The 26,042-nt window shown below is 38.9% G+C and overlaps 1 protein-coding gene across 7 annotated transcripts in view; it reads left to right on the top strand.

The window, feature by feature from the left end:
• Positions 1-26,042, top strand: part of NDRG1 (N-myc downstream regulated 1) — a 76,598-nt gene that overhangs the window by 32,125 nt on the left and 18,431 nt on the right. For all 7 annotated transcript variants that reach the window (XM_074202486.1, XM_074202487.1, XM_074202484.1 and 4 more), the window contains 6 exons: positions 10,584-10,689; positions 15,026-15,146; positions 20,361-20,423; positions 21,564-21,624; positions 22,982-23,068; positions 24,681-24,737. In XM_074202486.1, coding sequence (XP_074058587.1) covers positions 10,584-10,689; positions 15,026-15,146; positions 20,361-20,423; positions 21,564-21,624; positions 22,982-23,068; positions 24,681-24,737 — 495 coding nt within the window. The remainder of the gene's footprint in view (positions 1-10,583; positions 10,690-15,025; positions 15,147-20,360; positions 20,424-21,563; positions 21,625-22,981; positions 23,069-24,680; positions 24,738-26,042) is intronic.

Below are 26,042 nucleotides of genomic sequence, written 5' to 3'. Positions count from 1 at the left end.
TAATAAGCTGCAGCCCATTTAGACTCAAGACTTTTCCATTTCCATTTAGGTAATTTTGATTCTATTGTACTCTTCCAGGGATCCTTGACATCTCCTAATCTCTAAAACAATCAGAATGGTATTTGAAAATTGGGACAAGGCTGGGCTGAGGCTGACCTTCCCACTGTCCATAAAAAAAAAAAACCCAACAAAAAAACATAGGCAACTGAAAAGGGTAAACATTACAAGGAGTCATTTATCCCTAAATCTTGAAAACAAACTTTTGGTACTTCTAAGTAATTGGTAGCTAAATACAAACTGTCCTAATCTCTTCATAAAAAGATCATCTTGACTTGTCCCTTCTATGAACCTTTTAAAAGAGCACATATTTTATTTAATTAAAATTTGATCACAAAGGCTTTTTCTGTCTGGCCTGCTTCACATTGCTTCAGAGCTTACTTTTCTTAGCAAAATCTTTAGCCTCTGTGGACAAAAACGAGTAATGCTTTGACATCTTCTGTTGCCTCTTTTGTAACAAGGATATGAGCCTGGGTTCTCAGTGACTATGCTAATGGGGCACGGACCTCCTAAGGTTGGAAAGGCCTTATGTTTGGATCCAGTAATATCCTGGGTGTCTGTCATAGGAGGCCAGTCTGTTTAGAGAAACTTAACATCAGTTTAGCATGGCTTCTGAATTTTTGGACATCATTTATCCACAAAGCTAGAGAGGGACTGCTGTCCTATCAAGAGAGTCAACAAAATGATGAAATCAAATAGACCAGAAGTTATTTAATTAGATTGTTTCCAAGAACAACATATTAAAGTCAACTGTTTGACTATTGTGCAGTGTCTGATTGTCCAGGACCAACTTGGAGCTTCTGACATCTTAGAAAAAGACTGGGACAGAGATCTGACCAAAAGTTACTTTTTCCCTCCCTTGGCTTCTTGGTTGATTACCTGGATAATAACTTGGGCAAGTTGTTTCTTTGGTTAGGGTTGAAGTTTCCTATTAAATGAAGAAATGGACTAAGAAACTTTCTGATATAAAAGCACTCAATAATTGATTCCTAAGACCTATTACAGAATTGTTCAGGCAAGTGGTTTCTTGGTTTGCTGTTTTTTCTGACTCATTTTATAGATGAGGAAACTGAGGCAAATAAGGTTGTGACTTTTCCAAAGTCATGCTGCTAGGAAGTGTCTAGGGGTAGATTTGAACTCAGAAAGATGAGTCTTCCTTACTCCAACTCTGACAGTTCAATCCACTGTGCCACCTACCCACCCTTCCTAAAAAGTGCCAAGCTAAGACTATGTTGGATGGATTGAATTCCAACAATAAGGAGACTTATACCTTATGTTGTCTAATAGAGATAGTTTTCTCTGACTTGTCTAAAAATTGGAACTTGGGACATCTAGGTGGCACAGTGGATAGAGCACTGGCCCTGGAGTCAGGAGTACCTGAGTTCAAATCTGGCCTCAGACAATAATAACCTAGCTGTGTGAACTGGGGAAAGTCACTTAACTTCATTGCCTTAAAAAAATAAAACAAAACTAAAAATTGGAACTTAATCTGGGTCTCCTGACTTTCTGGGTAACCATTCTGTTAATTGCTTCATTAAAATATTTATTTTCATTGTGATGCATAGTGAAGTGAACAGAATCAGGAGAACATTGTAGACAGTAACAGCAATATTGAAGTCTAGAGAGAACTGATAAAGTGAATACAAACTGAAGCATGCTATTTTTCACTTTATTTTATTTTTTGCTTTAATTCAATTCTTGTGCAAAATGACTAGCATGGAAATGTTTTACATAATTACACATGCATAACCTATATCTGATTGCTTCTCATCAGTGGGAGAGGAATCGAATTTGTAACTCAAAACTTTAAATAAAAATGTTAAAACTTTGAGGAAAGAAATTATTATCCAGTAGGAAGACTACCACCCCAATGCCTCATATTGATATGGAGGTGGGCTTGGGTTCTTAAGATTACATCAGGAGAACCCTTCCAAGCTGGGCCAGCATTGGATTTGGGTGTGAATGATGGGTTGTTAGTATGTCATCCAGAGACCAGACTAGCAAAGTTTGGAAAAATTTATTGTAAGAACAATGACAAAATTTTAATGACAAGTCAGAAATCTTTACTACTCAGGAATGGGAGAGTAGGTATATCTTAATGGAAGTAGAAGGGAAATGTTCTGTGTTGTTGATGGAGTGAACCCAGATAGATAAAATTATGGTCATAGAAATAATGGCACACACAATTAGAAAAAGATCTTGTTTTTGTTGTTTATTCATTTGTTTCCTACCCTGTTTGGGGTTTTCTTGCAGGAAATGGTTTGCCATTTCCTTCTACAGATGAGAAAACTGAAGCAAACACCCCAGATTTTTTTAAAATTTATTTTTTCCAATCACATGCAAAGATAGTTTTCAATATATATATATATATATATATATATATATATATATATATATATACACATATATATATTTATAAGTTTTTGAGTTCCCCTTATTTTCTACCATCTCCCTTCCTTTCCCCTTCTCATGGCAGCAAGTAGTCTGGTATAGGTTGTACATGTATAAGTGTGTTTAACTTATTTTCATATTAATCAAAGAACTAGAACTAAAGGGGTAAAAAAATGAAAAAAGAAATAAAAATAATAACAATAAATTAAAAAAGTGAACATTGCTTTGCTCTGCATTCAGAGTCCATAGTTTTCCTCTGGATATATATGTCATTTTCCATCAACAGTCTTTTAGGATTGTCTTTGCTCACTGCACTGCTGAGAGAAGCAAAGTCCAACATAGATGATTGTCTCACATTGGTGCTCTTAATTTGAACAGTGTTCGCCTGATTCTGCTCACTTGGTTCATTATCAATTCATACAGACTTTTCCAAGTTTTTCTGAAGTCCACCTGCTCATGAGTTTCTTATAGATCAGTAGTATGCCATCACGTTCATATCTCATAATTTGTTTAGCCACTCCCCATATGATGAACATTCCTCACATTCTAATTCTTTGCCTAAAAAAAGAGTTGTTATGAATATTTTTGTACATGTGGGCCTTTTCCCTTTTTTTATGATCTCTATGATAGTGATTTTGCTGGATCAAAGGGTATATAGTTTTCTTGTCCTCCAAATTGCTCTCCAGAATGATTGGAGCAGTTCACAACTCCACCAATAATGCTTTAGTATCCTGTATCCCCTCCACCACTGATCATTCAGTTTTCCTTTTTGTCATTTTAGCCAGTCTGATAGGAGTGAGGTGGGATGAGGTAAACATTATTAAGTGACTAACTCAGGATCACACAACTAATAAGTATCAGAGGCCAGATTTGAACTCACCGAGATGAGTGGGCCTGACTTCAGGTCTAGGACTCTCTCCACTGCCCTATCTAGCTGCCCATTAATAAAGGATAAGTATTACCTAGAACAGTGTATACCATTAGGAAAAGTGTAGAAGACTGAATATAGTACTCCTATGTAATCATCCTTTGGGTGTTTATCAAATAATCCCCAGAAAAGCCTATTTTCTGTTGTTTTGTTGGCTTTTAAAAATGTAAGGCAAGGAAAATAATTAATTTGGGCACCCAGGTTGGTTGGGTCCCCATTTTATCCATTTTCCCATACATTTGCCATCTACCATTCTTTGAGGCAACACCTATTTATTCCAAAAGTGATTAGTTTTGCCAATAATGAGATGGGGAGAGGGAAGTGATGACTTTTTTTTTTAATCCTACATATTAAGAACCTGTTGAGTAAGGTTGCCATCTTTGAATTTTCCCAATTGTGTATCAGTGAGTGATAGGGAGCTTACTTGAAATGACCTCAACTGTCCTAAAAAAGATCTGTCTATTCTATCAAGGCTCACAAGTGAAGTCATTGAGCAAGTATTAAGCGCTTACTGTATTCATGCTAAGTGTTGGGAATACAAATAGAAAGATGATCAGTACTTACCCTCAAGGAGCTAACATTCTAATAGAAGACAGCACAAAAAAAAGGAATCTAAAAATTTCAGGAGAGAAGACATGGTAGAGAAAGTCTGGAGAGAAGTAGAGATGGAGGGCCTGGGTGTCTGCCTTGAAATGGAGGTTCTGAGAAGAACCAGAGAGACAGAGGAAGCAGCTGCAAAAGTGGAAGTTATTTGCAGTGTAAAAAGTCCAAGGGAATGTTATTTATTTGGCACGGCACTATAAAGTCTATAATAAGGTAGGAATGCAGCCTTCCTGGAAGCCAGGGGTCCTTTAGTTGAGTCAAAGGGATCCTTCTTGTATTAGAATTGATCTAAGAATTACTTCCCAGGGAGTGGACCTTGTCCAGGTACCCTAGGTATGGTTGTACAGAGGTTGTAGGAGAGAGATCCCATAGAGTGAAGAAGTTAGCAAGCAAGGATGGTAAAAGAGAGGCTGATTTAGAATCTTGAGAGTGGGATTTTTTTAAAGGTTTTCTTTTTTTGGGACTCATTTTGAAAAAAAGGGGAATTTTGCTCTGGGCCTCATTCTTCATTCCACATCCTCCCTCCTTCTTCCCAATCCCCATCCCCACACAAATGTAACCAAATAACCAATGTTTTCAAGTGCTCCAGTCAACCACAGATTTTGTGGGGTTTTCTTGGTCAGTTTTCCCAAGAGACCGTTAGGACTTTGTTGGGACCATGGGCTGAGAAGACAGAAAAGGAAATTCCATCTCAGTCATCCTCACAGTAGCCTAGAAGCAGACAGGCCTTCTGGCCAGAAAAAGGCAGTTGCTTTGGGAATTGGATGAATGTGTGAGATTAGAGGTCATCTGAAGTTTGGGAAGCATCTCTGAAAGGGCCTAGTGCAGATAATTTTGGGGAAAAAAGCAGGAGTCCTTCATGGGGGTTGGGATGGAATGCATTTGGTCACTTGGGTTGTTTTTTTTTTCTTTGGAAGATGGGAGGAGATGTTGGTTTTTAGGACTATCCATCTCTTGTGAGGCTTTCATTGTGGTAATGGATGTGAGGTTGCCACAAAAATTATACTTCACACATCAGAGAACCACAGAATATGAGAGTGTGACAAACAGGAACCTCTCTACAAAATTCCTAGGCCATTTAGTGATCTAGTATTGGGGAAACCAACTACATCATGCCAAGTTGCTCTGCCATTTATCATTTTGTGGGAATTTATTAAGTCTATAATAAGTATGAAACCATTGTCCTAAGCACCAGGTCCTTCTCTGTGTATAGAATTCTATGTAAACTGAAGGAACAAGACATAATTCTAAGACAATAAAAACAAAAATTCTTTTTTAAAATAATTTTCCCTCAGTTACATGTCAAGACAATTTTTAGCATTCATTTTTACAAGATTTTGAGTTCTAAATTTTCTCCTTCCTTCCCTCCCCTCTTTCTAAAATGGTAGGTAGTTTCATATGGGTTATACATATATTAGTATTTAAACCATATTTCCATATTAATAATAATTGTGAGAGAAGAAACAGATTGAAAGAAAAAAACATGAAAAAATAAAGTCTGGGAAAAATTAGACCTTTATTAGAGATATTTGCTATTTCTACTAATATTGGTTGCATTGGTTTTGTTTGTTCAAAAGCTTTTTAGTGATGATAATGGGCATCCTTTACAACCCTGATCTTATTGGATAGGCTACTAGCTTATCAGCATTATAGATAATGCTTGCTAGTGGTTTTAGATAGGTACTGCTTATCATTTTAAGGAATGATCCCTTTATTCCTATGCTCTCTAGTGTTTCTAATATGAATGGGTGCTGTATTTTGTCACAAACTTTTTCAGATTCTATTGAGATAATCATATGATTTCTGTTTGTTATGTTATTGATATATGGTCAGTGATGTTGATAGTTTTCCTAATATGAACCACTTTGAATTCCTGAGATAAATCCCATATGGTCATAGTGTATAAATATATTGCTGTAATTACTTTGCTAGTATTTTGATCAACATTTTTTCATCAATATTGATTAGGGAAATTAGTCCATAGTTTTTTTTCTGTTTTTAACTCTTCCTGGTTTAATTACCAGCACTATATTTTGTCATAAAAGCAATTTAGTGTGGGACTCCTTTGCTTAGTTTTCTAATTAGCTTGTATAGTATTGGAATTGTTTTCTAAATGATGGATAGAATTCATCTGACCCTGGGAATTTTTTTCTTGCAGTTAGTTCATTAATGACTTCTTTTTTCTAAGGTTATGCTATCCTATTTCTTGATCTGTTCATCTAGGTAATATATATTTGTAATAATCATAGATTTCATTCAAATTGTCAGATATATTAGCTTATACTTGGGCAAAATTTTCTTGATAATTGCTTTAATTTTTTCATTGATGTTTTCCCCCTTTTCAGTTTTGATACTGGATAGTTGATTTTCTTTTTTTCTAAATCAAATTAACAAGTGACTGTTATCTTTAAAAAAATTCTAAAACAAAATAAAACTAAGCACATTAGTGAGATACAAAGTGCCATTGGTAAAAGGAAAAAAGATTATTTTTATTTCTCAGGATCTAGGAAGGCTTCTCTTAAGACAGGGGTTCTAAACCAAAGGTCTGTACTCTTATTTAAAAAAAGTTGATTTGTGTATGATTTTTTTTACAAAACCATATATTTTATTTGTAAAAACCATGCATTTAAAAATGTGATTTTTGAGAAGAGGTTCATGGTTTTCATTAGACTACCTTAGGAAAGGAAATTGAATTGTTCATGAACAGCCCCCCTTCCTTATAAAGTGAATTTGGAAATGATTTTTTTTAAAAGTAAATCTAGGGGCAACTAAGTGGCACAGTGGATAGAGCACTGGCCCTGGAGGCAGGAGGACCAGAGTTCAAATCTGGCCTCAGACACTTAATAATTACCTAGCTGTGTAAGTAAATCCAGGATTCAGCCTGAAAAAAGAGAGGGCTTTCTACTATTTTGTGTGGTTATATTACCCAGTACCTATCTCTGTGCTTCTTACATAATGAACATTTAATAAATAGTTGCTTCTTAGAGAAAAGCATAATGAATAAAAGTTAGAGGATGGGAGATCACAGAATATCTCAGACAAATAGGCCCAAATTATTTCTAATTTGACCAGAACATAGTCTGTGGAGAAGGCAATAATGTGAGTTAAGAATGCAAAGTGTTGTGGAAGAGTCATACTGTTGAGAAAATTAAAAAATAGCCATAGTTTCTCTGATATCCATGTGTTTTAAAATTTGCAATCATTTATAAATATTATCTTGCCCCTAAACCAACCCTGGGAAGTGGGTGGTAGTATGATCTCTGTTTTTCAGAGGAGGAAACTGAGTCTGGATGTTATTGGGTGGGCAATGGGTAACACTTGAAGGTTTTTTAGTAAGACAATTACCTGGAGCTTCAGATCCTCTTACTTTTGAATACTTCTAGGATTTATGATTTCATCTGAATGAGTAAAATTTTCTTCACCAACCTTGATCAAGCTTTCCTAAACAGTTTTTGAGATGGTATGGCTCCAACCTTCTAGGTGGCCCTAAGCTGTTATGCTCCTTAACAGGACTGGCACTAGTGTGTCCCATCCTCAAAGCTGGTTCCAGGTTGGTAACCTTTCCAAGACTACTTGTATTCCATTGGTATTACCTTTGAGAACCTAAGTCAGTTGCCTTCAGTGATTGAGGCAAAAAAAAAATAGGTCTTGAAAATTGCTCTAATTTTTTATTTTGGGTATGGGAGAGTATTGCTGCTTCTCATCCTGTGACATTTTTGTTTGTGTTTTTGAATGTCTTTCATAGGAGATACACTTAACACACCAGAAGCCTTCTTTTGTGGCTTTGAATATTCCTAAGAGGGCAAGCACAGAGCAGATTAGCATTTATTTAATGCTTTAAAGTTTTCAAAGCACGTTACAAATATTGATCCTCACAACAGCCCTGGGATCTTAGGTACTGCTATCATCCCCATTTTACAGAGGAGGAGACTGAGGCAGACAGACACTTACTCAGGGTTATGTACCTATTAACAATCTGAATTAGGATTTGGAATCAGGCCATATTGACTTCCAAATAAGGTCTCGAACAACATCCTGATTCATGTCCAGATATTGACCTAGCTATCTTTCATGATGTCCTTCTGAGATGTAACATGAGGAATGTTATCATAGCCATCCATGATGTAAAGGAGAGAATATGGGGCAGGGGACCGTCAGCAATGAGGATAAAACATGATTTGATTCAGTTCCTCAAATCTTTATTGAACACCAACAGAGTAAGACATTTTGCTTGGGAAACAAGAAAAAAACAAACCCTCAGAGAGCATGTGGTTGATAAATTGGCTGAATATTTATTACTGGTTGAATATCTTACTGCAGAGAAGCAGTATGGTGTCATGGGCCCAGGAAGACCTCCATTCGAATCCTGAGCCACCTTCCTCCTTTAGAAAAACCAAAAACAACTTATTAGTGACAATTGACTGGTCACTCGAACCCCACCTCTAACCTTTCTTTAAAACAAGGACATTTCAAATTCCTACCCCAGGACATTCCTTACTCTTAGAATGCACTTAATATTTAATTTAATTGGGTTAAAACCAGAAGGGAACTTAATGATCAACTAGTACAGGTGTGTCCAACTTGGGGCATAGGAGCATAACTCATTCACACTTCCTCTGGTTGCATTTGTTGTGATGCTCATTGGTGGTATGGGTTGCACTGAATTGATGAATGGGCCCTTGATGGATTGCTTTTTGTTGGGTGATGCAGCCCAGAAGAGTTAAAAATTGGGCACCTCTGATATAATCTGTCACCCCCATTGTAAAGGTAAAGAGACTAAGCCACTTTGCTTCTTCTTCCAAAGACTTGGACCATGCATGCCCTCGAGAGTTAACAGTCTCCTTCTGTTTGACTTTCTGTTCTATTTTTGGATAGAGATATACACATCTGCAAGAGGGAGGGTTCTGGGAAGTCAGGAGACAATGAAGACTATCATGGTCCAACACTGGGACATTGTGCTAGTCTCTGGCTCAGAACCATGATGAGGGGATGCTGGGCCTAGCCTAGAAATCTATAGTGTGAGTTGGATGACTGGTCCAGTCAAGCCAGGATCCTTTTAAGTGGCCTCCATTTTATTCTGCATATCTTTTCTTTCTTTTTTTTTTTAGATTTATTTAAGGCCTTGGGGTTGAGTGACTTGCCCAAGGTCACACAGATTGGCAATTATTGTCTGAGGCCAGATTTGAGCTCAGGTCCTCTTGTCTCCAGGGCTGGTGCACTATCCATACTATGTTGTTTGCATGTTGCCTCCACTTTAAGAATGTAAGCTCCTTGAGGGCAGGGACCCTGTTTTGGCCAGTCTTTGTATTCTCATGCTCAGTACTTATCTTAAACAATAAGTGCCTAATAAAAACTGGTTATTGGTGGTAGTGATGATGATGATGATGATGATGATGATCCTGTCTGCAAGGCAGTATATGATATGGTGAGAAGAACAATGGATTAATTTGACAAGAATCCTGGTACAGTGAAGAGTGTTGGATTTGGAATCAAAGGACTTAGACTCACTTTCTATTCATGCAGTGCTCTACCTTTGGGACTTTGAATGAATCATTCAGTAAGCATTTTTTATGCACCTACTGTCTGCCAGGTCTTGTGTTGGCTAATGACATTTATAGATTAAAAAAAGAAAATCTTTGTCTTCAGAGAGCTCACATTCTACCAGGGGAAGCAACATATACAGATAATAGTATATCAAATACAGACTATTCTCACTTTATATAAATAGATCATTCCTCAGACCTGGATGGTGGGAGATACACATGGGTGGTGGGTGGAGATCTCCTTACTCTCTGCAAAGTCCCCTGGTCTGCAGACTCTTGGGGAGTCTGTTCTCCTTGCATTTGAAGGGATTTTGGGGGGGTGGTTGTTTTTTTTTTTTGTTCCTGGAATTTTTAAAAGACTTTTGGGCTGTGGTGGGAAGGGGGCAGCAGTGGTGGGGGGAGTCTGCAGAGCTCCAACCTGAGAAGCAGGAGCAGAGGAAATACTATATAGGAAAGTTAATATAACCCCCCCCCCTTGGAATGTGAATTTCTTCCAGAATTCTTTGTAAAATGTGAATTTATATAAATTGAGAACTACCTATAAACATAAAGAAATTGGGTTTGGAAGAAGGCAAAGACTTCATGTGTGAGAAGAGGTGACAAAGAAGTAAATTCATCTTTCTGGACCTGTGTCCTAGTCTGTAAAATGAGGAGGCTTGATTGGATCACCCTAGGATATTTTCCAATTCTACATGTATAATCTTAAGATTATAGTAAAACTGGAAAGTGCTGAGATAAACCCTTGACCTGGTCATGTTTGGTATCTGGAGAATGACTCTATAGAGTGTGGTAAATTTTTTTTTTAGATGCTGAATGGATCACATTTGTTGCTCTTTTGCACACGGTAAGAGAAAGCTGCTAATAAATAAATAAATAATTCTCCTTCATTCCTTCTGATGACTTGACTTTAGCTGTAGTGTAAATGAAGAATTACAGAGGTAATTCTTAGGGCTCAGCCAGTCTGGAGATAGGATTGCCAGCAGCCAAAGCTCTGGTCCAGGAATAACTAGAGACATGGGAGTTCTTTGTGAAAAGTATTTTCTATATTCTTCTTTCCACAGGAGCAGGACATTGAGACTTTGCATGGTTCAGTTCACGTCACCGTATGTGGAACCCCAAAAGGGAACCGTCCTGTCATCCTCACATATCATGACATTGGCATGAACCGTAAGTTGCCTCCCAAATCTCTTGGGGATCAAGGAAAAATGTTAACCTACTTGAGAGTTATAGTCCCAAGCTACAGAAGGGATGGACTCCTTGTAGGCTGCCCTACCAAGATGCTGTATTAAGGGGGAACCATTTGAATTAAAACTCATAGTTTAAAAAATAGATTGTTGAAAACTACCGTTGCACTGGTTGGAAAAATAAATAATCAAAAAAAAAGAGTTCTAGCTTAGGCTACTTGCTACTTGTGTCCCTTTGGGTGAGGCACTTAACTTTGGGTCTTCATTTTCTCATTTATTGGAGTGGACTAACTATCGCTTATGGTTATTCTGATTCTAAACCTTATGACCCTTTTGAGTGTGTGTTCTTCTCTGGCCACCAAGGAAGGCTGATAAACTAAAGAGGATCCAGAGGAAGAGGCAGTTAGGTGGGTCAATGGATAGTGTGCTGGACTCTAGGGTCAGGAAAATCTGAGTTCAAAAATCCAACCTCACTCATTAGATGTGTGATCCTGGGAAAGTTACTTAACCCTGCTTGCCTCAGTTTCCTCATCTGTAAAATGAGCTGGAGGAAATATCAAACTGCTCCAACAACTACCATGAAAGCACAAATTGGGATCATGAAGGGTTGGGCATAAAATGACTGAAAAATAACACAGAGCAACCATCTCATCATTTCATCAACAAAAAATCCAGAGGAGGGCAATGAGAACAGACTGGTGATCCTGTCATGGGGATCACTAGAAGAAACTGAGATTATTTAGTGTGGGGAAGAGGAGATCGACTAAGCATAGACAGCTGTTTTTCAGTTTCTTAAAGGGCTGTTTTGAGAAAGAGAGATTCAACCTTGTTGCTCTTGGCAGCAGTGGATTCAGAGAGGCAGGTTTTGACTTGATACCAAGACCAACATTCTTCTAACTGGTGCTGGTCACAAATGGGCTGCTTCAGAGGGTGTGGGTTTCCCCTCCTGAAGGTCTTCCAAGTAGGTGCTGTGTGACCCTTGCTTAGGGGTCTGGTCCAGGGGTTTTATGTTCCTATGGGGATGGAGGAGATGACCTCTAAGGTCCTTCCAACTGAGATTCTGTGATTCTGGGAATCCATGGACTCTCACTCCCCAGTAAGGAGAGACTATAAGAGGAAGTCCCACTTCTAAATCTGATCTTCTTAGAATAGCAGTCCTCCAGATGGCGTGGCTTAGAGTTCCCGGTATTGTGTATTGAATTGTCTGCTTCCTACTGTATGGGAGTACAGTAAGCTCTCTGTCTTTTGCTGGGATTCAAATGCAGTTCTATAGATATATTATTAATAATAAGATAATAACCAACACAATCATCCTATTGGGGCAGTATCACTATCCCTGTTTAAGAAATGAGAAAATGAAGTCAAAAGAAAATTTATATTTAAGTGACTTCTTAGGTCATAAAGCAAGCCTGATTCAGAGCTGGGATGATGAATTGAAACTAGGATTATTGTTCAATCATTTCAGTCGTGTCTGACTCTTTGTGGCCACATTTGGGGTTTTCTTGGCAAAGATATTGGAGTGGTTTGCTATTTCTTTCTCCAGAACATTTTACAGGTGAGGAAACTGAGGCAAATAGGATGAAGTGACTTGCCTAGGGTCACACAGCTAGTAAACGTCTGAGATCACTTTGGAAGATGAGTCTTCATGACTCCAAGCTTCAAACTCTCTTCCACTATGCCATCTTGCTGTCCCCATATATAGCATATCATACTTTATAAGACTTAACCCTTAAGGAGCTTTTAGTCTAATAAGTGAGAGAAGACTCATCTATACAAGTAATTGATATTAAAGGGGAATCCAATAAGCATCAAGGGAAATTAGAAGGCAGGGATAGACAGGGGGTTCTTGACCCTTTTTATGCCATAGAATGTGGTCTGATAAAGCTTAACACACCTCTGTCCCCATTAAAAAGTAACACTTAAAATAAGTGCAGAATTTCAGTTGGATTTAGTAAAACTAAACTGATTGTTTTCCCATCCAAGTTCACAGATGCTGTGAAACGTTTTGCTATAGACCTTTTGGGGCTGGTTTAGGGTGGTCCCTTGGGCTAGGGATTCAGAGATGGCTTCATGGCACAACTGACAATTTGAAATGGATTTTACAGGATTGCTTATCTATTGTTTTTTTTTTTTTTGCAAGGCAATGGGGTTAAGTAGCTTGCCCAAGGCCACACAGCTAGGTAATTATAAAGTGTCTGAGGTCAGATTTGAACTCAGGTACTCCTGGCTCCAGGGCCGGTACTCTATACACTGCGCTACCTAGCTGCCCCGATTGGTTATCTTTTAAAAGGCAGAGATGATGGGAGTGGTGGGAAGGGGAGAAGTCATGGTGGCAGGAGAGGTTTGGTTGGGAAATAGTGTAAGAAAGGTAGTATGACAAGTGTTAGAAAGGTAATTTAGAGCCATGGTGTGAAAGCCCTGATTGCCAGACTAGAGAGCATGGCATGCACCCTAATTTGATGGGCCATAAAAAGACAAATATTCTCTATATTGAAATTTTATTTAATTTTTTCAAATATATGCAAAGTTAGTTTTCAACATTCATCCATTTGCAAGTTTGAGTTCTTTTTTCTACCACTATCCCTTCCCTTCCCCTCTCTTTGACAGCAAACAAACCTGGTAAAAGTTGTACATGTACAATCATGTTTGACATAATTCTGTATTAGTCTAATATTCTCATTTGATAATTAGTTTTATCTATGAGGTCACTTCCGTTTTTTAAAAATTTTATTTATTTAAGGTAATGGGGTTAAGTGACTTGCTCAAGGTCATACAGCTAGGTAATTGTTAAGTGTCTGAGGCTGGATTTGAACTCAGTCCTCCTGACTCCAGGGCCATGATCTATCCACTATGCCACCTAGCTGCCCCCATATGAGGGGGCTTCTTAAATCAGTTCAGCTACGACCCTTATAAGCTTTAGTGTGGTGGAGGAACCAAAACCCCTCATTCTCTGACTGTTCATTCTAATGAGTGAGCTTTTCCTCATCTAGGCTGATTCCTCCAAACATAGAAGCACAGTCTGTGGTTGGGACCCTTTTCAAAACCTTTCCATCTCTTTGTTTGCTCCTCTCTAACATGCCTTTTTAAATGATTCATTGCCATCTTGCCTGGAGGAGTCAGGAGACATCTATAGAGACCTTGAGTAGGAAGAGGGTTAACTTTATCCTAGGATGTTAGCAGAGAGGCAGGACTGAGAGGGACCTGGGAGGTAATTGGGTCAGCCCCCTCAGATGAAGAAACTGAGGCCTTGGGTGGTGGTAAAGGTCAGGTGTGTGGTTGACATTAGAAGTGATAGTTAGACTCAGGACCTGAGAGCCAGCACCCTTTGCAATGAGAGCCTTGAACTTCCCCACTATAGGGCGCATTACAATGAGTGTCTAAGGACAGTGGTCCTTTGTATAAGTGACAGAAGTGGAATTTGAACCTTGTTTCCAAATCTTATGTTCTGACTGTACTCTGTTGCATGGTGAGCTCAAAGACAGGGAAACACAGGGACCTGACCTTCTGGTATGAAGCATCTAAACGAGGCAGTAGATCAAACACTAGATTTGGGGGACCTGACTCTGAATCCCATTTCAGATACTAGCTGTGTGACCCTAGACTAGTCACTTAAAACTTTTCTCAGCTTCAATCTCCTATAAAATAGTATCTATTTTCCAGGGTTATTGTGAGGATTAAATGAGATAGACTTTGTTTATACATAGTGTGAGTGTATACATGTATGTGAACAAAGAGAGACATTATTATTATTTATTAAATTTTTTTGGAAGGCAAGGGGGTTAAAGTGATTTGCCCAAGGTCACACAGATAGCAACAAATATTGGAGGCCAGATTTGAACTCAGGTCCTCCTGACTCCAGGGCTGATGCTCTATAATTATTATTATTATCATTTGCTGTTATATATATCTGAGTAGTGCATTTTTGAAGGTGATTAAGCATTGACCCTGAGGGCAGACCTAGGACTAGTGGAAGCTATAGGAGGTTTGGACTTAATCCAAGGAAGTGTTTCCTAAAAATTGGAGCTGTCCAGCATTTGAATGGGTTGTTTTCCAGATAGAGGCATTCGAAGAATATATAAAAATAGCAATCACTACTATGTTCGAGGAGGACCTGCACAGTCAGGGATTCATACTTCTTCGGGTAGAGGGGCTGGGTCAGATGATTTCCAAGCTTCAAATCCATGATTCAGTGATTGTAGGTGGAGAAAAGTTTGTATCCTAGACTCCTCCTGCTTGGTGTGAGTAAGAAGAGAAGCAGCCCTTGGATCAGATCACATAAAATTAATTTATCTCCCCCCCAATCCCTTTCCTTTCTACAGACAAAACCTGCTACAATCCTCTCTTCAATTCAGAGGATATGCAGGAGATCACCCAGCATTTTGCCGTCTGCCATGTGGATGCTCCTGGTCAGCAGGATGGAGCAGCATCCTTTCCTGTGGGGTAAGCATTTGAAGGATGGATGTCCTTTATCTTTAGCTAATGTTAGAGTTTTGGGAGAATGGTCTGATGAGGATGGGGATCTTATAGAATCTTGAGTCATAAATTTATATCTTAGAAAGGACATCAGTAGACATCTGACCCTCCAGTTCACACATTCCCTCTGCCCTCCACTTGCCTAATGGGGAAAATGATGCAAGACTAATGAAGGAACCTGGTCAAAGTGACTCATGAATGAAGAGGTCCTTTCTTATGCACTGTGTTAGACAGGACAAAGACACAAGAGAGAAATAAAAGAAACTTGTCTGAAGATGTGAGGAAAGGAGGACAGATGGAAGGAGAGTGAATGTCTGCAAGTCCTCTTTGGGTTAGCTTTTCATTTGGGCCATCTTGATGGTACAGTGGATAGAGAGCTGGAGTCAGAAAGATGTGTGGCCTCAGACATTTGTTAACTGTATGACCCTGGGTATATCACTGCCTTGTTTTTTTTTTCATAAAATGTGAATAATAATAATAGCTTTCTTAACCTCCAGGGTTGCTAGGAAGATCAAGTTAATAATTGCATAGAACTTCACACAGTACCTTTACATAAAAGGCACTATATTATAAATATTATCCATTATTTCCATAATTTGTAAAATGCAAGAGGTAGCTTTTATAAGTTTAGATTGGAGGAGTCCTTGAAGTTCATCTTTCCTTTTCCCCATGGATACTTGGAAAAAAACTGAGACTCAAATAGAGCAGTGACTTGTCCAAGATACAAAATTTGTTGATAATGAGTTGGAACTGCTTTTCTAGTAAGGAAAAGTGACTATTTTACAGCTATTTCTCAGGTTTCAGTTCCAGCAGTTGGTGATTGTGTGAAATGTGGGTTGGATCAGGAGGATGTGGTAAGAAAGGATCCTGGCAGCTGCTCTAAGCCAGGGGTCTCGTTTTAACATAATTTATTGACTACTGTACCTGTCCCCTAGACCGTTCCCCTCAAGAAGTCATCTTAAAGATTCCTGAAGTCCCTTCTACCTTAGGTCCTCCACAACTTGGGACTTTTCCTATTTTTATTTTTCTATTTCCCTGAGATTTCTTTTGCCTTTTGAATATATTTTGTACTTCCTGATCTGTTGTCTTATCTTCTTCTGGAATAGAATATAAGCTTCTGGAGGGCCAGGACTGTATCTCAACCTAGGACCTTAATGCTTAGTGAAAGCTCTTTGAATTTGAATGAGGAAATTAAAGCCCAAAGAAGGAAGGTGACTTACCTAATGCCAACTTCCTGACCCTTTCAGTAGAATGAGATTCTTTTCAGTGGAAACACTGAATGGGCCATGCCTGTGTGTTTAATTATTATTAGAGTCCTTGGGACTTAAAACAACATGATCTTTCTCCATTACAGTATTGTATTACCCTTTCAATTTTTTAGGCAAATGGAAAATGTACTTGGGGGATTTGCATTGTTGGAGGCTGTGCCCACTTTTGGAGGGCAACTCTTTTCTTAGCCCCCTTCTGATTATATATGATCAAATAATGAGACAGTGCTGGGGTGGAGAGGAGCAGATAAGTGCCTAAGAGATTTAGAATGAGTTTGTGATATTATTAGAAATGGACATAAATAGATGGACCCACACTGGCCAAGTAATTGAAATGAAAAGCCTATTGACTTGGTGAATTATCAACCAGTTAAAGAAATGAGTGGTCACTAAATTTGCCTTAGGGAGATTAGAACCACCTTGGACAGTGGGTTAGGGAGATTAGAACCACCTTGGACAGTGGGTTTGACTTAAAAAGCCTTTTAATGAAAATTTGGGGGCTATACTCTACTGTTTCATGGAATTCAGGCATTCATTTCCTTGGCCTACTCATTTATCTATCTATCCATCTATCTATCTGTCTATCTATTTGTCTGTTTATTTATTTATTTTTTAGATTTTTCAAGGCAATGGGGTTAAGTGGCTTGTCCAAGGCCACACGGCTAGGTAATTATTAAGTGTCTGAGGTCAGATTTGAACTCAGGTACTCCTGACTCCAAGGCCAGTGCTCTATCCACTGTGCCATCTAGCTGCCCTACTTGGACTACTTTAAAGAACACATTTTTTATTTTTTTCATGGTCTGAGGTCCAGGAATATTGAGACCTGACTTCATTTCTTGGATAAATCATTTATCTTCATCTGTATGAGATAATAAGTATGTGTGTGTGTGTGTGTGTGTGTGTGTGTGTGTGTGTGTGTGTGTAATATACCTAAGTATATCATATAAGAATATATGAGACAGAAGAATTTGGTTTCAATCTCAGTACATCTATGTACTGACTGTAATAGTGGAGCAGATCAACTTGACTTGTATGGTCTCTAGTTATATCTAGCTAGAAAATGGGGGTGACACTATTTGCACTGCCTATCAAGGTTATGACAGCCGGGTGACACAGTGGATAGAGTGCTGGGACTGAAATCAGGAAGACTCATCTTCCTGAGTTCAAATGTGCCTTCAGAGACTTAATTGTGTGACTCTTCAGTCAAGTCAATTAACTTCCATTTATCTTAGTTTTCTCATCTCTAATAAACTGCAGAAGGAAATGGCAAACCACTCCAAGTGTCTTTGCCAAGAAAACCCCAAAGGGGTTCATGAAGAGTCAGACATGACTGAAACAATTGAACAACAACAAAGGAACAAATTTAATCCCTCTTACCAAATGAGGGTATTTAAAATATTAAGATATAGTTTAATTCCCTTAATTCTTTCAACTGATAATTCTATGTTGTTCTAAATTGATTCATTTTTCTGTCCTGCCAAAACATAGTAAGTACCCAAGACCAATATCCATGACCAAGGTGACTAAACAAGACTATCCTCTCCCTTTCTTTAGACCAGTGGTTCTTCAAATGTGAACTTTGGATCCCTGGGAATTTATGAAAGTCTTTCAGAAGGTCAACACTTATCATGATAATACTAAGAGATTTTGATTTCTAACATCATTTAGAACGTCTTTGGAGGGGTCCTCAATTTTTAAGTGTGTAAATGCAACCCAAGAGCAAAAAATTTGAGAACTACTCTTCTAGGGATTCAACAGCCAAAGATGATCTTTTTGATAGTCACATCATCCTGGTGACTTGAATGAAATGTCATATAATAAAAACCCTCATTTCCATCCTATCCAAAAAACTCTTATCTAGCTTTGTTTCTATTCTGCCATCATACTTAGATAATTGATTTTTTTGAACCCATGTGCAAATCTTCACAGGAATTCCTACTAAATTTCCTCTCATCTTCAGCCTCTTGTTTTTATCTTGTTGAGGACTTGAGGAAATACTTAATTTTCACTGGATACTATGTGAGTATAGTGATGGCTCCATCTCCAAGTCTAGGAAGAAAGCTCCTTTTCACAAAGTGATTATCCATAATAACTTTTATTTACCTTGTGGTTTATAGCAGCACCTCTCAGAGCTAGGTAGTGTAAACATTATTCTGTTGTTCAGAACAAGAAACTTGAGGCTAGTGAAGTGAGGTAACTTTTGTCAAATAGTTTGGAAGTGGGAGAAGAATCAGAGTTGGGATTTGAACCTTATACTCTCAGACCATCATGTCCTAGAGCTAGTGAAAGACAGACCAAATCACCTACAGAATGGAGAACGGCCATTTCTCACAAATGGAGAAAGTTTCCATTTATTTTAGGGTTAGGTTTAAAGGGGAAGAAGGTTGCATTAGGACTAGTATTTGCATGTTTTTGCATGTGTGTTTGTGTGTGTGTATGTATGTGTGTGTGTGTATGTGTATGTATGTGTATGAGACAACCTCCTATTTAAGAGGCTGCAGTCTGCTGGAAGGTTCCAGGCTGCTTCTAGTTGTGGTTTGTTTAGGAAGGAAGGGAGTAAGGGAACAGACAGCCAACTATTTGCAAGGCATTATGCCAACTAAGCAAGCACTTTATAAATATTATCTCACTTGTTTCTTACAGCAGCCCTGTGAAATAGTAGTAATAATATTTCTTTTATACAGTTCAGGAAACTGAAGTAGATAGACATTAGGGAAGGAAACTATTAAGCACCAACTGTTTTCCAGACATGCTAAGTAAGCACTTTATTATAACTATTATTTCATTTGATTCTCCTAACAATCTTATGAGATAGTAGTAATATCTGCTTTTTACAGAAACTTAGGCAAATAGAAATTAAGGAGGGAGATATTAAGTACCAACTGTTTGTCATACATTATGCTAAGTAAGCACTTTATGCCCATTATTTCACTTGGTTCTTAGAATGGTCCTGTGAGATTAGTAGTAACATTTCCATTTTATACTTGAGGAAACTGAGGCATATGATATAGAGGGAGAGAAGAAACAAACATTAATTGCCAATTATTTGCCAAGTATAATACTAACCGAGCATTTCATAAATATCTTATTTGATCCTCACAACAACCCTATGAATATTACTAATATTATTCTTATTTTACAGTTGAGGAAACTGAGGCAGATAAGTGACTTGCCCAGATTCAATAGTATCTGAAGTCAGATTTGACCTTTCCAACTCCTAGCCCTGTGATCTATCCACTGTGCCAACCAGATGCTGACTTCAAGAGTCTCAAGAATGATCATCCAAACCTCTGCTTTTTAAAACCTCCAGGAAGGAGGTCTCTGATGCTGAAGGCTGGCTTACTGTACTGTACTGAGTCCTCCTGTTATTTAGGTTTTTCCTTTCTATTAGGCTAAAATTTACCTCTCTGCAGCTTCATACTAATTCTGCCTACCATGGCCAAATACAAAAAGACTACTCCCTCTTCAAATATGTGAAAAAACTGCCAGCTCCTTTAACTATTTCTTGGATGCTTGGTCTTCTGGCTTCTCATCATCCTAGTTTCCCAGCTCTGAATGTGTTCCATTTTTGTCAGTGTTCTTTTGAAAATATGGTGCCCTAAGCAAACATCACCACCACTATCCATCATCATCATCATCATAGCTAACTAGGCCTTGTATTCTGGACCCATATGGTCGAGGTCCTTGCTAACTCTACCTCTAGCTTGCTAGGAAAGGCTTCAATTTCTTATTTCCTGCTCTGCTACAAAGAGAAAGATCAGCAACACAGACTTTGGTATAGAGGGGACCAGAGAAAGCATCCAGAATAACCTGCTTATTTTACAGATAAGAAACTGAGTCGAATTAGGGTTAATGTGACTTGCTCTGGGAGACTGAACATTTGTTAGATGACACTAACTCTTACTTTCCATAGGTACATGTATCCTTCTATGGATCAACTGGCTGAAATGATTCCTGGAATTCTCCACCAGTTTGGGTAAGAAAATCAAATGTATTAGTTCTTGTCTTTTTAAAGGGTGTCTCTTTTTTGGCTAAATGCACATGAAAGTAGAGCTAGGATTTGGTCTGTTTGAAGAACTGGTGTGCATATGTGTGTTTGTAAGACTTTTTGAAAAGTGTACCTCTTTAGTTTCATGTGCAGTAATCTTTATTGTACTATGTTTTGGAAATGCTTGGTTTATTCCATAAATTAAAAAGGACTGGCAAATGCTACCACAAAAAAAAGTTGTTTCCTTATATTTCAGTCACCTTAATTTTCTTCCATCGTGTCCAATCATGGGGAGTGTAGGATAGTTTGTAGATGGTAGGAGGTGTTTAATCAATAAACCAAAATTAAGATTTAGCTTCTGAAATGTTCACCACTGAGACATACCAGGGTAGCAGAGATAGAAGGGGAAGTGGGCAGAGGAGCCTAGTGTAGAAGAGATGGCATTTATTGAAAATCTGACTATAGAGATTTAAGACCCAGAATGGAAGGAAATTGGGATGTTATTACAGGACTGATAAGTGTGGAAGAACACGGAGGGCTTAAAGGGCAGCAGCTAGTAGGGTAGCCTCCCTTACTTCCATCCTTCACCTTGGATCCATCAGCGTCTTGCCTTTTGAGTAGATCCCTTACCTCCAACCTTCACCCTTTTGAGTAGAAATGGTCCCTTGATGTTTGTCTCCTCCTTTCATCCATTTGCCTGTCTCCAGACCTTCCAGATCATAGGGCCATGTTCCTTTTACCCACTGACAATAGCCATCAAGTGCTTCCTGAGCAGGAAGATGCTGTGTTGTAATAGTCATTCCAGGAAATGTCACAGAATCTACTTTCAGATACTCGGGAGGCAGGGAAGGAAGGGCGGGCTTGGAACCATAGCAGTGGAGAGGTCATGGTCTCTTGTCTAGTTACAAAGCAGTGATTTGTTTTGGGGAGAGGAGAGTGTTTTGCTACTTTGATAGCACACTATTGTGACTGTTGAGCTAACTGTCAACTCAAAATAAATCTGACCTCATCAGAAGGGGGCAGGTAACTAGAGCAGAAACTGGGCTTTTGTTATTTGTGGGTTTTTCAGTCTCATTTAACAGGAGGTCCTCTTGCTCTCTTTGGGGGGCCCTTCTTTTCTTCCTACAGACTGAAAAGCGTGATTGGAATGGGAACCGGAGCTGGTGCCTACATCCTGACTCGATTTGCTGTAAGTCTCCTAGCCTCTCTGAAACATTTGAGCTCATTTCAGTAGACACAAGACTCCAACCAGATAGACCGTTATCCTGTCATGCCCCACTTCCAGTGGGTGGTTGGGGGTGGCTTTTTTCTGTAACAAATGGATCTTGTTTAAAGATGAAATACATCCATAAAGGGAAACACATTCCTCTTGGCATTGGCAAGCAAGGTAGCTGCATTTTCTGCTCAATTTCCAGAATTTTTTAAAAAGAATCTAAGTCTAATAAGTCTCAACTTGAGCTAAATGACCCTTTTGTATGAATTGGGAATGCAGGCTGAAGTAGAGAAGATGAAAGAGAAGATCCTGTATCTAGGACCTCTCCTGAGGATTTGGTGGATAGAGTGCCAATCCTGAGTGTCTTCCCAAGTTCAAATCCAGTCTCAGATACTAGTTGTTTGACCTTGGGCGAATCATGTTCACCCTGTTTGCCTCAGTTTCCTAATCCATAAAATGAACTGGAGAAGGAAATGGAAAACCCTCCAGTATCTTTGCCAAGAATACCCCAAATAAGGTCATGAAGAATAGAACACAACTGAAAAGCCCTAAACCACAATAATAGAACCTCTCCCTTGCAGTCCTAGTTGCTCAAGAACAGTAATAGGAGGAACCTGCCAAGTGTCCATATGAAGCTTCCCTAACAGTTCCTTAAAGCCTGCAAAAGCTGACTAGCTGTGTTGGAATGAGGGTTGCTTTTGGTATGGGTTGGTTCAGATGGCCACTGAAATCGTCCTCCAACTTCCACCTATAGTGAGGAGAAAATAATGCCTACTCTTGGGTCCATATACCAGCTCTGACACTTGGTAGCTTATGGTAAATTGGATCATTGACTTTATAACTAGAAGGAGCATCAGAGATGATCTATCCAGATTTTTCAGATGAGGAAATAGTCCCTGAGAGGTAACTTCAAGGTCACACAAGTAATTATTAGCTAGCAAAGCAAGGATTTGAATAAGGTCCTTGACCCTCTTTTAGCTTCCAGTGATCCTTCCCAGCTGCAATTTGATATTTCTACTTGCCTGTTATATCTATCTCTATCTCTTTCCATAGAGAGAGTTATATCTGTATATCTATAATCTATATATCTATATCTAATCTCTATAGAGATATACATAGCTATCTCTATAGTCTATATATCTATATCTATATAAATATATATGTGTGTGTGTGTACGTACATGCACACATACAATCTCTCTTCTCTCTCTCTCTCTCCTCTCTCTCTCTCTCTCTCTCTCTCTCTCTCTCTCTCTCCTCTCTCTCTCTCTCTCTCTCTCTCTCTCTCTCTCTCTCTATCTATCTCTCTCTGACTTAATTGTCTTTCTTTGCAGCTGAATCACCCTGAGATGGTGGAGGGACTTGTCCTCATCAATGTGAACCCTTGTGCTGAAGGGTGGATGGACTGGGCAGCGACCAAGGTAAAGAATCGCTGCTTTGGAAACATGCATTATTTTCTGTAAGGAGATCTGCAGGCAGGGAGCCACAATCTGCCCAGATAGGAAGCAGTACCTTGAGCTCTGTCTTATTCTGCAAAAAAGCATTTTCCTTGGCTTGTGCCACCCCTCAGCTGGGAGCTCTCTGTAAATGTGGGTGGAAATAGCTTCAAACAGCACTGGTCTCTGAAGCTTGCGTCTTCCTGAGGCAGCAAGGGTCCCTTGCAGCCATGCAATTCTTAGCCACATATTGATTGGTTTTTAAAAAAATAATAATTTTTTTCGAAGGATCTCACATCTTTGCCAAGGAGAGAATAAATTGTTCCAGATGAAATGAGATACATAACCTTTCAGTCTGGGAGCAGTTCTGACTTTTCATTTTGAAAATGTGTTTTTGCCAAACTTGGGGTGGCTATCAAGTGACATGGAGACAGTGAAGTCATCTCACAGCTGAAGGTTTAATACTACTGGTACATTGAGTTCATCTATGCTCTTTCCCTCTTCTAGCATGGGTGGGGGGTAGGGGGGGTTCCCTGTACCCCTCCTTCACTGGAGGTCATCAGTGTGACTGGAGATATTATGGAGAGGTTTAGTGTTCAGGAAGGGCTTGGATTATGTGGTCTCTAGAATTGTGATTGTATTACAGCCTTGAGCTCTGTATCAGCCTAAGACCTTTCAATGGCTCAGACTTCTATAAATCCCAGTTCAACAGTAGGTGTAGTGGAAAGAGCCCTACCAAGCTTCATAGGACCTCAGGGCCCATTTCCTCCCTCATGGGGTTGGACAAAATAGTGCCTAAAATCAGGTAAGATTGGGACCCCACTCTCTCAGGAGGTTTGAGAGAAAAACCAGGGGTCTTAGTTCAGAGTATTATACTGAGAGTGATCTTGTCACATTTTTCTCTTTTTTGTGAAAGATTTTATTTATTTTGAATTTCACAATTTTTCCCCTAATCTTTTCTCTGTTTTTCAATAATCACTTCTCCCCATTTTGTTTGCTGGGGGGTGGGGGCTTTAAAAAGTTATATTTTGACTTCTTTTTACACAAGATCATTTCCCAATCTCCCACTCCCTTCCCTTTGGAGTCATTCTGCTTTTGTAATAAAGAAAAGTTAGGCAAAACCCAACTGACAGTGGCCATGTGTGAAAAGTTAAATAACATCTATGACACTTATAGATCCAAGAGAGGAGACCAAGATTGTTTATTGCAATTGATCTGAGTTTGGCTGTCTTTTAGTGTGGTTTTTGTTTGTATTATCATTGTTTACAGTTCTCTTGATCTCTGTCGTTCTGTATCAGAGCATCTGTGCTTCCCGGAATTCCATTTAGTCATTTGTTTTTTTTTTTTAACAGAATAAAAGTATTTTATTACATTCACATTCCACTGTTTGTTCAGGTCCTCCCTTTATTTTTCTCTTTTTTACTGCCATAGGGAGTATTGCTCTGAATATTTTGCTGAGAATAACTTTTCTTTCTGTCACAGACCTCCTTGAGGTCATATGCTCAAAAGTAGGAACCCCGATTCCAAGGGGACAGACAGTTCAGTCACTTGGCTCTATTTCATTTTGTTGTTAATGTTTTTGTTTTATCTGGTTTAGATCTCCGGGTGGACCCAAGCTCTTCCTGATATGGTGGTGTCTCATCTGTTTGGGAAGGTGAGTCATTTGGTAAAATCCTACAATCGTAGGACCCAGCCCCCCAATTAACCCTAACCCACTAGATTCAGCTCTACCACATGTCAGACCACACCTCTCAGTACCCATCAGCTCCATACAAAGAAATCATGGCATCAGCCCATGCAATGTGGTATCTAAGGAGAATGTTGATCATTCCCCTGTATCTAGTTTTATAAGTAACACCTTTGTATACCACAAGTTAACACTTGTGGAAGCTGGCTCCATCAGTATGACCTTATCCATGGTATGTGTCCTATACTGAAGCCTTCTCATACCCATTTTTATTTGTTTTTATTACTCTTTAATCACCTAAATTTTGCCCTTATATCTTTCTTCTTTGATTCTCTTAGTGAAACTATCTCTTACATAATGAAGATTTTTTTTTAAGACAAGATTCCTTCAAAGCAAATAGCATGAAAAACTTGACATTATACATACCATTCCACTCCTGTAGACCCCTGCCTCCTCACTCATTTTTTAATACAGATGCTTCAAAGTACTGTTAGTAAGTGACAGTTGCATTTTTACATTTTGACTTTTAGTTGTTGTTGAGACCTTACTCAAGTTTAATTTGGCCGTTGGGGAAGAGGAGGAAAAGGAGCTTTCTCCCCCATAACCCTCTCCATCTCCTTTCTTCAGTCCTAACACTGGTGGCTGTAGTAATAGCTCATTGGCAGCAACTCATCTCTGACCCTTGCAGAGCTGAAACATTTTTTTAGGTTCTATAAAATCTTAGAAATTTCATCTGAAATAGAATTATAAGATTTCATTTGGAAGAGTCATCTTTGCCCCAAGCATTCATTCCTTGACCATCACATGTGATCTTCTGCATATCTTCAGGTTTAACATCCTGTATCACTTAGTGGTCATCGAGATCCTTCACTGACAGGCAACTCACTTCTTTATGAAGCAACCCATTCTCTTTTGGGGCCCTTGTGATTTTTGGGTGGATTTAACATATACTGAGCTCAAATCTGTCTCCCTGTAACTTCATCCAAAGCTTCTGGATTTTTCCTTCTGGAGTCTCACATCCCATTCCCTCACAAGAGCCCTTACAGAAGTCATCATTCCTCAGCCCCTTTACATCTTTTCAGGGCTAAATATTTTTCAGGCAGGTCTCATTTAAGTCCAAGGTACAATTGGGTTCTGGGTCCCATTTTGTGGGTCTTGGGTCCCATTAGCAATCTGGTGAAGCCTATGAACCCCTTCTCAGAAGAGTAACAGTCTATATTCTTATTGATGAAAAGGGTAAATTTCGGTTTCAGTGAGAGGCTAATGAAAATT

The sequence above is a fragment of the Macrotis lagotis genome, chromosome X (genome assembly GCF_037893015.1).
Source record: "Macrotis lagotis isolate mMagLag1 chromosome X, bilby.v1.9.chrom.fasta, whole genome shotgun sequence".
NCBI lineage: Eukaryota > Metazoa > Chordata > Mammalia > Peramelemorphia > Peramelidae > Macrotis > Macrotis lagotis.
The sequence above is the reverse complement of the archived record's forward strand: the minus strand, read 5'-3'. Positions and strand labels throughout refer to the sequence as shown.